At 34.3% G+C, this 13,676-nt stretch overlaps 1 protein-coding gene and 1 pseudogene across 5 annotated transcripts in view; both read left to right on the top strand.

Moving 5' to 3' along the window:
• Positions 1-13,676, top strand: part of TLK2 (tousled like kinase 2) — a 114,648-nt gene that overhangs the window by 67,235 nt on the left and 33,737 nt on the right. For all 5 annotated transcript variants that reach the window (XM_072939364.1, XM_072939365.1, XM_031685570.2 and 2 more), the window contains 4 exons: positions 6,105-6,200; positions 7,631-7,723; positions 11,830-11,940; positions 13,072-13,208. In XM_072939364.1, the coding sequence (XP_072795465.1) occupies positions 6,105-6,200; positions 7,631-7,723; positions 11,830-11,940; positions 13,072-13,208 (437 nt within the window). The remainder of the gene's footprint in view (positions 1-6,104; positions 6,201-7,630; positions 7,724-11,829; positions 11,941-13,071; positions 13,209-13,676) is intronic.
• Positions 6,577-6,731, top strand: LOC116283780 (U1 spliceosomal RNA; annotated as a pseudogene).

Here is a 13,676-nt window from a genome sequence, read left to right on the forward strand (position 1 = left end):
TAGCCATCCTAGTGAATTTGAAATGATACCTCATTGTGATTTTGATTTGCATTTCCTTATACTAATTATACTGAGCATTTTTTTTTGTTTGATTATGGCCACTTGTTTATATTCTTTGGAGAAATAGCTATATAAGTCTTTTGACCATTTTTTAATTGGGCATTTGTCTTTTTATTGTTGAGTTGTAGGGGTTGTATTGTGGATATCAGACCCTTATCAAATATATGATTTACAAATAATTTTCTTCTGTGGGTTGTTGTTTTACTTTCCCGAAGGTGTCTTTTGAAGTATAACAGTTTTGAATTTTGAGTAAGTCCAATTTATCTATTTTTTCTTTTGTTGCTTTTGCTTTTAGTGTTACACTAAGAAGGCTTTATCTTACATAAGGTCATGAAAATCTACTATTGTACTTTGTTCTAAGTGTCCTTTTAGCTTTTATATTTAGGTCTGTGATCTACTTTGTGTTAATTTTTGTGTATAGTGTGAGGAAGGGGTCCAACTTTATTCTTTTGCATTTGAATATCTAGTTGTCCCAGCACCATTTGTTTGAAAAACTGTTCTTTCTCCGTTAAGTTGTCCTGGCACCCTTGTCAAAAATCAGTTGACTGTAAATGTAAGGAGTTTATTTCTGGACTCAGTTCTTCTCCATTGATGTATATACTTGTCCTTATGCCAGTACCACAATTGTCTTAATTACTGTAGCTTTGTAGTAATTAAGTTTTCAAATCGGAAAGTGTGATTCCTCCAACTTTGTTCTTTTTCAAGATTGTTTTGACTGTGGGATCCCTTCAATTTTCATGTAAGTTTTAGGATCAACTCTTCAGTTTCTGTAAACAGACCAGATAGAATTTATAGCAGTTGTGCTGGATCCGTAGATTAATTTGGGGAGTATTGCCCTCTTAAAAATACTGTCTTCTAGTCCATGAATATATCTTTCCGTTTTTTTTAGGTGTCTTTAGTTTCTTTTAATAAGGTTTATAATTTTCAATGTGCATATTTTGCCCTTGTTTTGTTCAAATTATTTACAAGAATTTATTTTTTGATGCTATTACAAATAGGTTTCTCAATTTTATTTTCATTGCTCATTGCTAGAGTATAGAAATACAATTAATTCTTATTTATTGATATTGTATCTTGCAGTTTTATTAAGCTTGTGTTTTACTTCTGAAGCTTTTTTATAGGACTTCCTGTATAAAAAACTATGTCATTGATGAATAGAGACAGTTTTACTTTTTTTTCCAATTCGGATGCCTTTTGTTTTATTTTCTTCTAATTCCCCTGCTAGACCCTCTACTACAGTGTTGAGTAAAAGTGGTTCCAGTGGACACTCTTGTCTTGTTCCTGATCTTAGGGTGAAAGCATGTGATCTTTTATAGTAAGTATTATGTTAGCTGTATGTTTTTTAGAGATGGCCTTTTTGGGGATTGAGAAAGCTCCTTTCTATTCTGAGTTTGTTGAGTGTATTTATGAAAGGATATTGGATGCTTTTTCTTCATCTGTTGAGATGATCTTATGGTATTGTTGTGCTTGAAGTTTATACACTATTTATCTTCTTACGTTGTCATATCATAGGCCCTTTCACTCTTAAAACTTATATTTTTACCTCGGAGAAACTTTTTTATTGTTCTTTGATTATTTCTTTCCTTTTGTTCTTTTCCTCTGGAAAGCCTTTTGGATAGTTTTGGAACCTCTTGCTGTTCGTGTTTCTTAATTTTTGTGTTTCATTTGACTTTTTAAAATCTTTTCTGGGAGATTTTCTTGACATTGTCTTCCAGATTTTCTATATTCAGTAACTATGTCCATTTTGTTATTTAGCTTATCCGGTTTTTAAAACTTTGATAATCTTATTTTGTCATTTATTTTTCATGTTCTTTGGTGCTTTTTCATTTTCATTTTCATTTTGATCTTCTCTGAACATTATTTTTAAAGTTGTTTTTATATGAATTGTCTGTTTTCTCTTAGATCAGGTTTCGCTTTCTCATGTTGGATCTTTTCCTTTTGTGCTGTTGGTTTTCCTGAAAATGTGTGTTTAGCTTTAGTTGAATGCAGTACTGTTAGGTTGATTTAACATGGTTTGTTGGCATGGATTTTTCCCTGCAGTAGCATAGTATTGCTTCCCAAATAACTCACCATTCGGGAGTGAGGAGCAGCTTTTATTTCTCTATAAGTATCTAGAAAATTCTAGGCAGAAAGACCAACCCCTCTACAGATGTGGAAATAAAGAGGGCTTTGTTTTGATAGGTAAACAGTTTCATTCTTTGTGGCATATTCCATTTCTTCCTCCATTATGTCAGTTGTGGAGGGCAGGGGTACTGTACTTTGCTTTTTTTCCTCGAGACGCAGTATTCACAGCAGGAGCCCTCTCCCTGGATCCACTTACTTTTTGTTTTTAAATATTTACATTAAAAAAATCATTCTTATTTAAGAGGTCAGTTAATGTGCGTTACCCTTGGGTCAGAAGCAGTCGTATTCAGGATCCTCATTATGCAAAGGGGGAGATCAAGAGGGACCCTATTGGGTTGTATAGATTTTGAATGTCTGATAATTGTCCCATGGGTCCCTCCTGGTTTTTCTGTACACATAAATCTGAGTGTGGAGCTTTGTAGGAGCTTCCTTGAAAAGACCCAGCCTGTTTTACTGCTAATGTTTTCAGCTGTGAATTTCTTTATTTTGCTTTCTCTATCAATCTGATCCCAACTGCTTTTGAATGTTTCTTAAAATTCTAAGCTTTTAGAAATTTCTGATTCTTGACTCTTTCTCCTTCGTTTCCTGGTGTTATTTCATTTTAAAACATCTCTGGGAGATCCAGCCTATGATCATGAATTAGAAGCCAGTGTTACTTTTATAATAGGAACAAAGAATACAAACAAAGAAGTCTAGGGAGAATGTTTTACGAAGTAGGGGTTGGACTAAATTTACAACTACAGTGGCCCTCTTTACAAGGCCGTCGACTTCTGTTCTCATCTCCTGAGGACATGATTCTATAATCATGGACGTGTTGGGAGACTCTAAGCTCTTTTTGTTTCCCAGTGTTGCGTTCCTAGTGTTTAGCACAGTACCAGGCACAGAGGTTCACAATTAATATTGAATGAATAATCAGAATTAGAGCATTTTTTCTACCATAAATTCACTTATCACAGTAAGTCCTTATATTTTTGTAGTTCTTTTACCTTGTAAAAGTGGTGTTTTCATTTTCACAATGATTTGCTACCTCCTTACCCGTGTCCCACTTGCTCAGTTAACTTTCTGCATTTTTACTTGTTATTATAGGGCTATTTATATATACATTTTTACAGAAAGCTTTAATTTCAAAACATCCCCCTGAGTCACCTTCTAGCACCCTTGGTTTGCTGGGGGAAAACTTAGAAGTGAGCACATGTTTAAAAGAAAAAAGCATTTAAATAAAGCCCATATACTGAAATCTAAACGTTCATAGAAGAAACTTTCAGTCTGTCATGCGATTCATACTGTCTCTTATTATAAAGGCAGCTCAAATAGTCATATTTGTTTGGAGACAGGTTTTAGAAGGCGAAGATTATAAGAGCAATCTAATGTTAACTGAAGGAGGCAATGCTTGTATCATAGTGCAGTATAATATGTGAGGCTTATAATGATGACCCTTAATCAATAAGAAAAGTTTAGTCTTGCCACATTGTACAAAGGGTAGAGAACATTTTCAATTTCATTCTCTCCCAGACCTGGCTCTGATCACAGCTCTGCCATTTACAGGCTGTGTGCGTTGTTCAACCTCTTTGAGACTGCTTCCTCATGTCTTACTTCCTTGATCCCCACCTTGGTCTTCTGTCTTCCCCTAGGGTTCTTGTATGGAATGTGAGAACCTGGAATGACCTATCATCTCCCCTCTTTGACTGCTTATTTCCTTCACATCTTAACTCTGATATTACTTTCTCAACAAATTCATCCCCAACTCTCTATAGGTTAGGTTATGTACTCTGTTGTATATGTTCCTGTAGCATGTATCCTAATTATAAGTTTGCATGTATTATATGATTGTTTAAGTTTCTTTCAACAGGTATTTATTGAGTGCTTAATATGTCTTCTCTTGGACTGTAAGCTTTATTAAGGCAGAGAAATGACTGGGTCTGGGTTTTGCTTCTGTTTTTCTTGGCCATTGTGTTCCTAGCAACTAATGTAATGCTTAGGCTTAGGGAGTTCTCAGTGAGTACTTGTTGAATGAATAAATGAAAATGAAGATGATAATACTGTACCTTACAAAGCTGTTGGGAGCCTTCAGTGTATGAAGTGCTTAGCTTGCTTGTGACCTGGCCATGACAGCACCTGTAATGGCTGCTGATGTGGGGCAGTCAGTCTTTTGTGGTCATTGAGAACAGTTATTGTGGACACCAATGACCCTCGATTCTTGTTCCCCCACCTCCAGGACCTCACATAGATGCTTAATATTTCTGATTTGCATTTTCTTTATCTATAAATGGAAATAGTAACAACTACCTTGTAGAGTCCTACTTTGTAAGGATTACATGGGATTTTGACAGTTAGCATTTAGCTGACAGTAATTGCCTGATAGGTAGTGGTAATACATTGTTTTGATGTTAATAAATAAGAAAATAATTAAAGGAATATATAGAAAATATCAGAAAAAAATTACATGTGTGAAAACACTGCAATTTCTGATGAGATAATAGTTCTGTATTTACATTACCCCTTAATCCCCAGAATATTCAATATTTTCTAATTATGTCTATGATGGGTTTTATTGTGTTAGGTGCAATTTTGTTTTTAAAAGAATTTTCTGGAGTACAGATCTTCTTCGACTTACAATGGGGGTAGGTCCTGATAAACCCATCATAAGTTGAAAATACCATTCATAAGTCAAAATGCATTTAATACACCTAATCTACCAAACATCATAGCGTAGCTTAGCCTACCTTAAATGTGCTCAGAACACTTAACACTAGCGTACAGTTTGGCAAAATCACCTATTGCAAACCCTGTTTTATAATACAGTGTTGGATCTCATGTGATTTACTGAATACTGTACTGAAAGTAAAAACCAACATGATTGGGTACAGAATGGTTGTCTGGCTACAAAATGGCTGTAGGTGTATTGATTGTTACCCTCAAGGTTGTATGGCTGACTGGGAGCTGTGGATCGCTGCTGCTGCCTAGCATCACTAGAGAGTACTGTACTGCCTGTTGCTAACCCAGGAAAAGATCAAAATTCAAAATCTGAAAGACCATTTCTACTGAATATGTATTGCTTTCACACCATTGTGAAGTTGAAAAATCAAGTGGAACCATTGTTAAGTCAGAGACCATCTGTATAATGATTGCATGTTCTTGAATAGTTGAATTATATTAAATCCTAAACTTTATACATCTAAAAATGTCTTGGAATGCCCCATCATTTATGTGTAAAAGTCACTGTCAGCAAGTGACAGTATTGGAAATCAGCCTGGATTTTTGGACCACTGTGTGTTCATGATAATGTTTGCAGATTTAAGACACTATTCTGAATAGTAGTTCATAGTCCTTACCTGGAGTCACAAGCATCCCCTGTGCTCTAGATGCTTCACCAGCCTTTCCAGACGAAAGCATATTAAAATACAGTTGACCCTTGAACAACGTGGGTTTGGACTAACTGCTCAGGTCCACTTATATGTGAATTTTTTTTCAATAAATACATACTCCAGTATCATAGCATCCAAGATTGGCTGAATCCTTGGATGCAGAACCATGGATATGGAGGGCCACTTGTAAAGTTATGTGTGGATTTTCTACTACATTGCGAGGAGTGATCGGCACTCCTAACCCATAGTTGGTTCAAGCGTCAAATGTATAAGTGAAAAGGACATTTACATATTTAATAATTTATACATTTAAAAAACTCATTTATAAGCATTTGGTAGTTTAAACTAGTTATAGAAACATGGTCCAAGCCGCCATGTCTAGCCCTTACTTCTCATTTGAATTGTTTCTACTTTCACTTTGGCTATATGACCCTGACTTCTGACTTTTATCCGTAAGTGTTTGTTTTATATAGAGTTCATTGTTTGCATGCATACAAATGTTTGTGGAGAAAGATGCAAAATTTTCTTTTGATTGGTGGTACACCTTTATTACAGGCTCAGCAAAACAGTCCCTCATCTACGGGATCTGGCAACACAGAGCATTCCTGCAGCTCCCAAAAACAGATCTCCATCCAGCACAGACAGACCCAGGTAGGTCAGTGATTGATAAACAGAGGAGGAAGAGAACTGCTTAGGAATAATTGCTAATAACTACATATAAAATCTTTGAGTCCTCTCTTTGTCTTCCGTTAATTTCTCTGACTTCACCTCATTACTTGTGTGTATCATATCCAGAACGTGCATTATGAATATTTAAAGTCTTTTTAAAGGTGCCCTTAACTTAGCTTTTTAAGGTGTTTCTTTACCTTTCTGGTGTATTGCAGCAGCAGTGCTTATATTATGCTGCAGCATGGTGTGCAGGAAAGAACATTTGCTTTGGAGACCTGTAGGCCTAGATTCAAATTCTAGCTTTGCAACGTATACTTTATCTTTTTTGAGCCTCAGTTTTCTTCAGTACAGATAATCTATAAAACATGGTTGGCGTGGTCACAGAGGTGGTTTTCCCAGGGCAAGCCTTATCCATTGTACTCTGGATGTGCTGACCCCTGTGATTTCCCCAAATGTGGGAAACTTGACTGCATAATTTGTGGTGGTGAGGGACTGTGTTTGCGCTCTCCCCTGTAAAAACAAACAAACAAACAGAAAACCATGGTTGATTCTTATTATCTCAGACAGTGTGTACAAAATGCTTGTAGGGACAGTGCTTATGATGGGCTTCAGTGAATTTTATGAAATAAAGAAGTACTTAATTTATTCCTTGTACCTACTCATTTGACAGGACCTAGCTAAACTTTTTTAATGTCTGACGCACCAATATAATTCCTCCTTAAACAGTCTTCAGAAACTTTAATTTAGGGGATGTTGTGAACATTGAAAGATAGTATCTGAAAAGGATAGTGGGTGTGTCTTCCATTTTGTAGTATTGGGCTAGCCAAATAATATATTGGGTTTTCTTGAAGCCTGTTGATATTGTGTTGCCTTGGAGACAGGATGCTTGGCAATCTAGGATAACTTCTTAAGTCTAAAACTAAACTTAGAGCTCAACTTCTTAAGTCTCAAATCCTCAGGAGTAGATTTTAATTTTATTTGAATTAAATTGCTTTTGAACAGTTAAACAGACTTAAGATAGTTGAGCATTCATCTCTCCCCTTCTGATTGCTCTTTGTTCCCACTAGGTGGCGTGTTTGTTCTTTAGAGATTTGGATCATGTCTCCTCTGATGGCCTTCTATTCAGAGTTAGTTTCATTTCTGGAGTAGTATGTTTCTGTATTGTTCAGTGCACTGTAGTTTGAGAATCCATATTTTTGATTCCTCAGTTAACATAGTTCTGAAGCACAGGTGTAGCAGAACATAATGCTTAAAGAATGGGATGACGAAAGCAGATTTAATTTCTTGAGCCATGTGATTCCAGGCTATTTGTGCTATTAAGTGCTTTTTTTTTTTTTACAGAAAAGTAATGAGAAAAATGTGATGACATGTAATGTTTTGAGACTAATCCTAAATTTGTTTTCTCTTTATAGTCTGACCTCACAATAGAAAAAATATCTGCACTAGAAAACAATAAGAATTCTGACTTAGAGAAGAAGGAAGGAAGAATAGATGATTTGTTAAGAGTAAGTATTAGAATTTGGTAAGAGAAGGGGAGGGTATAGCTCAAATGGTAGAGCGCATGCTTAGCGTACACGATGTCCTGAGTTCAATTCCTAGTACCTCCATCAAAAACAAACAAAAAAACTAATAATAGATAAATAAATAGACCTAATGACTCCCCCAAAATGTGGTAAGAGACTTTATAATAAACACTGATTGATTTTATATATATCTGAATTATGTGCATACCATAGAGATAATTACTACAGCCAAATAACAAAGTTAAATAATACACATTTGGATATCTTCCTTTAGTCTGAAGGAATCTGAGTAAGAACCAGGATCACACCTATATTCTAAGCACCATCTTTAACTTGAAATTTTTTTTTTTGGTAATTTAATTTTATTTAAAATTTAAAAAAAAATTTATATAGTTTTTAAGGGTCACTTTCCATTTATAGATAGTACAGAATATTGGCTATATTCTCCGTGTTGTATAAATTGGATATCTTAATTAGGAAATTTTAATATTTAAATGTATACTGGAGAAATATATGTGTGGAGTATTGTATCGCATTTGGAACTGTGAGAATAGGTATAAAATGTTGTTTTCCCATTTCAGAGAAACTTTTTTTTGATATTTTTGAATTTTAAAAACTATTTCACAAGTACTTTTTAGCTCTGATTTTGCATTTTGTATGTTTTATAACCTATTCATCTGAAGTTTTTTGTGCTTATCAGAGATACGTTAAAAATAGCTAATCTGGAATTAAAAACATACCCCTAGAAAATATACCATGATATTTTAAAATTAATTTTTTAATATACGATTTGCCATATTGACTGACCTATTATTTTTAAATGTTTTTAAATTTTTATTTATTTATTTTTGGGGAAAGGTAATTAGGTTTATTTATTTATTTTAATAGAAGTACTGGGGTTTGAACCCAGGACATCATGCTTGCTAAGTGTACATTCTACCACTGAGCTATACCCTCCCCCTTAACTGACCTATTTAAAAATGTTTTAAAATGTTTATTGTTTTCTTATTGTAACAGCAATATATGCTGTATGTAATTTATTTAGAGAATACTAGAAAATATGACACCCATAATTCCATTTAACTGAATAAAGAATTCTGTTCAATAATAAAGAATATCACTGTATTTTTTATTATCTCCCCTGTAAAAATTTTTACCTATATTCTTTAAATTATCAAAATATAGTGTTAAGTAGTATACTTGACTCACTCCTATGTAAAACTTGGAGTTTAGCATAAATCTAACCGTAAGCCTGGTCTTTATGAGTAAAATATGATGTTTTAAAATACCTTATAAAGGATAATTCTTACATTTACAGGCAGCTTTATGACCAAATTTACAATAACTAGTTACACAGCTTTGTTGAATGGTTTCACAGCTCATTGTTAGTGTTGTTCTTTTAATCACAGTTTTTGTATTCTTTATCTCTTGATTGACTGGAATATATTTTTAAGTAATTATTTTTCAAGGATATATCATTGTTACATTTTTTGTGACCTTATAGAGCTGAGTTTTCTTTCTCTTGCCTTCCTGTATAAAAGATAGCACTGTGTGTGAGAGTTTTATGTGATAACCTCTTGGCCATCTCTTCTCACCTTCTTAATATAACATGCACTCACTCCTTTAAAATTTTTCTAGCATTTAATCTTTCAGAGAAGGCCATGGTCATCTGTTTTCTGTGATAACTATTAACCACCCTTACCCCCCAACCTCCACCCCCATCTTTATTCCTGTTTTTCAAAAAGATTTGCAGGGTACATCTACATAGCTCTATTTTTATTCTTGAAATGCATGGTTATGCTTAATTTTTGCCTTTTTCTGTCTTATGTTGGCCTCTTCCTTGGTTTCTAGCTTGGATCTCTGATCTCTCTTATTCCTGTCATTTTATGTCTCGTTTAATATGATTACCCTTCTCTTCTGAGTCTCATTAAGTTTTAATTTTGTCTTCCATGTATTTCCTGCAGCTCCTGTGAATTTTATTATTTACATTTTTATTTACCTATTTTTCCCCTTACCTAATGCACTTTCTTATCTCATTCTGTACATTCTTTATATTTGGCTTCTGTTTCATGGATACCATGTCTTTGCATTTTATGGAATTGTTCTTTCTTATGGAAAATGTTCTTTTGAATTCTGTAGGGAGATCATTTTCACTGTTCTCAAGCTGATATTCCTTTTCCTATTCAGATATATTTTTCCTTAGGCCTGTTTTTTAAATTTGTTTGTTTGTTTGCATTTTCCATCTTTCAGTAAGGAGATCCATGTTTAGACTCAGTACCTACTTCCATCTTTCATTGTTAGCACATATACTTGCTTGGGATTGCTCTTACTCCTGCTTTTGCTCATTTGGGTGCTGGTTGACTTGCCAAGATTTATAATTAGATACTGTGGGTTTAAAAAGCTCCTAACCCAACTCCAGTATTGGCATATTTTTGTCCAGAGTAGTCTGCTAGACTGAAAAGGGATCATGGACTTGTCTTCTTCCTTCATCACCTCACTTGCATAAGATTGAGAAGCTGGAGTATATGAAAAACTAATCCTAACTTAGTACTCTTCTTCTGGGTTAAAAAAAAAAAAGTCTGCTTTCATTTTCCAGGAAGCAAGTGTGTTCCCTTTACTCACCACTACTCCCTTGTTTCTGAAGATTGTAGTCTTTCTTTGGAAAGCAGTGCCAATGGAGTGGATATGTCAAAAAAGAAGACACAAAAGGACATCTGCCATTTTTTCAAGTTGAACTAGAGCTGTGTTTCTGATCTGGAGGGACAGGGGAAATGACCTCTGCTCTTCATAGCTTTTTTCAGGCAGGCGTGGACCATTCATTGAGTTTTTCCATGTTAGTGAGATATTGGGTAATGCTGCATCAGAAGCTGCTAGCCAGGTGCTGTTTTAAACCTGAACACAAAATTGTTAGTGTTAGTAACCAAATTTAGAGTTCCTAAAATTTTAAATAAGCTGCCAGAGATTGATTATAGATTTCAAGGGAATACTAATCTTCCAAAGGTAGATTGAATTTCACAGAAACATTACTAATTTTTGGCTTGCAGAGTTTTAAGTATGAATTAGTCACATTTATCCAAATATGCTTGTACTTTGCCTTTGGTAACGTCCATAGAACTCTCGGACTCTATTAGAAGAACTAATAGAAATTGTGTTTATGAGGAGAGTAGAAATGTGGGGGTGGAAGCTGTTGTACACTGGTCACTTTGAAATGAAGCTGAAAAGTCTCAAAAATTGAGTGTGCTGTAATATCTTCCATTTGTGCTTTTACTGTTTCAGGAATACATGTATCATGTAATTGGGAAATACTAGCTTTTTTCCATAATTCAAGCAAGTTATTACAAAATATTATTTATTTGCTAAAAGAGTAGATATCTTTTGTTTAATGCAAGAACAAATTCAGGAGTTGCAAGTCAAAACTGACCTTGGGTTAGTGGTTCTTTCCTTCTCTGTTATTGTAGGAGGCTTGAATTTTTCAAAGTATTTAGCCCATCCTTCTGACCACAGCTAAATTAACTGTGTATTTACATTCTGGTGTTCTTGAACCAAGACCTTGTATTCAACTTGTTTGTTAGTTCTGTCTTATGTGGGTATGGGTGTGCCTAGCTTCTCTGGTAAGAAATATTTATGTAAATCCATGTCTCTTTTTCTTTGGAAACAAGAACAGAAAAAAGACCAGTTTTAAAATAAAGAACATTTTTTTTAATTCTGTAATTTTTTAGTAAGTTCTTAATCACCCTTTGTATGAATTTTAAACATCTCATTCATTATGTTTTTTATTTCATGACAGTTTAAGCGTATGTGGTATACTAAATTCACCTGTAACTGGCTTTTGGGAGAAGTAAAATATGATCAGTAGGAAAACATGCCACTTCTAGTAACAGAATTCATCTTTAATAAATGATAAGTTTATTAAGAATCAAGGAGTGAAGTATTTACCTTCTTTTTTAAAAAGACAGTTACTCTTACCTCTTGGCACCTTAGTTTTTCTTTTAATTGAACAACAGAAATGATTTTCCAACTCTGTAAACTGCTTTTGTATTAATCTGGCTTCCTTAGAGCTAATTAAAAAGTTTTTTTTTCCATTGAAGGCCAACTGTGATTTGAGACGGCAGATTGATGAACAGCAAAAGATGCTAGAGAAATACAAAGAACGATTAAATCGATGTGTGACAATGAGCAAGAAACTCCTTATAGAAAAAGTAAGTGACTAATGGTGGCCTGAACTCTATCCCAAGATGCTTAGTGTGTGTCATTGTTGTGGCTTCTTACTCTTTACCTTAGATGAACATACTTCAGAGTATTGCTTTTGCTTCTTAAGAAAAGACATCTTGGGGGAGGGTATAGCTCAAGTGGTAGAATGCGTGCTTAGCATGCATGAGGTCCTGGGTTCAAGCCCTAGTACCTCCTCTAAAAAATCAATAAACCTAGTTATCCCCCCCCCAAATAACTAATTCAATAATAAATAAATAAAAAATAAAAAATAAAGAAAAGATGTCTAATGATATGACAATTAGAATTCTTTCTTACATGGACATTGAACCAAGCATTCAGAGTGATAATTTTGGGTTTGTTTTCTGATTGTGCGTCGCTTTGAGTGTGATGTTGCTTGGACAAGGGCAGCTTGTGCTAGTTGAGAATGTTCAGGGTATTGCTCTCCTAAATTCTTACATTCATCCTATTAATTAAAGTGCACATCTTGTTACTATTACAAACATTTTATTTCCATTTCTGAGATGGTGTTTGGAGTAACATATATATAATAATGTGATAATTAAGTTGGCATATACTTTCATATGAATACTTTAATTGGCTGATGTTTCCTTTATTATAGTTAATGATTAGTTGCAACTTAGTAACTGTTTCTTGGAAGTTTTTTTAAAAAATGACATTCCCCAGTACTTACTTATCTCTTAGAGAAGGTTTTAAGATGGCAGTACTTTTTAATGAAATCATTACAAGCTAGAAGTTTGAGACAGACTAGTGGTTTCTTTTGCTGAAATATTTGAAATGCTGTTAAAAAGACAGGCAACAGTGATAAAAGTGAAGGAAGTTATTTCATTGCTGTCAAAGATACTGAGGAGAATTTTGCTTCATCTCTTAATCTATTAATTTTATAGAAAGGAAACCACTTTTTTCCATTTTTATAACAGAAGTAATAAAGTATGTGTTAATACAGAATATTCATTTAAAATTTTAGGTTACTTCCTAAGGTCGATGTTGATTTAGCCAGTTGTACTAAACTTTGAATAGTGTAGTAGAAAAAAATAAACATAATGCTGTATCTGAGTTCTCATAGAACAATAAAATTATTTTCTATTTGTCCTTCTAAGTCAAAACAAGAGAAGATGGCATGTAGAGATAAAAGCATGCAAGATCGCTTGAGACTGGGCCACTTTACCACTGTCCGACATGGGGCCTCGTTCACTGAACAGTGGACAGACGGTTATGCTTTCCAGAACCTTATAAAGTAAGTGAAATGTAATGATTAAATTGAGAATTGAAAAGTTGGTTTGGATTTTTACAGAAGTTTTTGTAATTGTAATCATTAATAATCTTAGTACTGGTAGTCATCTTTTCATTCAGTTTTTGTCACCACATGTGTAAAGAAATATAGGGAATGAGTTGAAGTCCTAGGAAAAAATGACACAAGTAACAGAGGATAGAAAACAAGTTGCACCTTGAAGCTTAAAAGGTTCAAAATCGGCAAAACTAAGGAAGAAAAATCTGGGGCTTGACTCAGTATCCTTTTCATTATGTAATGGATTTTCATGAAGAGTCAGCTGAGCATTTATTCTGGGCCCAAAGGAAAATGAAACAAGCAAAGACCCAAGGAAGAATTTCCTGAGTTAGGTATAAAACAAAATAAAGCACTGGAAGAACCTTATAGGGCATGTCCCTGATGCTCTTGAAGGGGACAGTATCCAGTCATCAGAGA

The sequence above is a fragment of the Vicugna pacos genome, chromosome 16 (assembly GCF_048564905.1).
Source record: "Vicugna pacos chromosome 16, VicPac4, whole genome shotgun sequence".
NCBI classification, from domain to species: Eukaryota; Metazoa; Chordata; class Mammalia; order Artiodactyla; family Camelidae; genus Vicugna; species Vicugna pacos.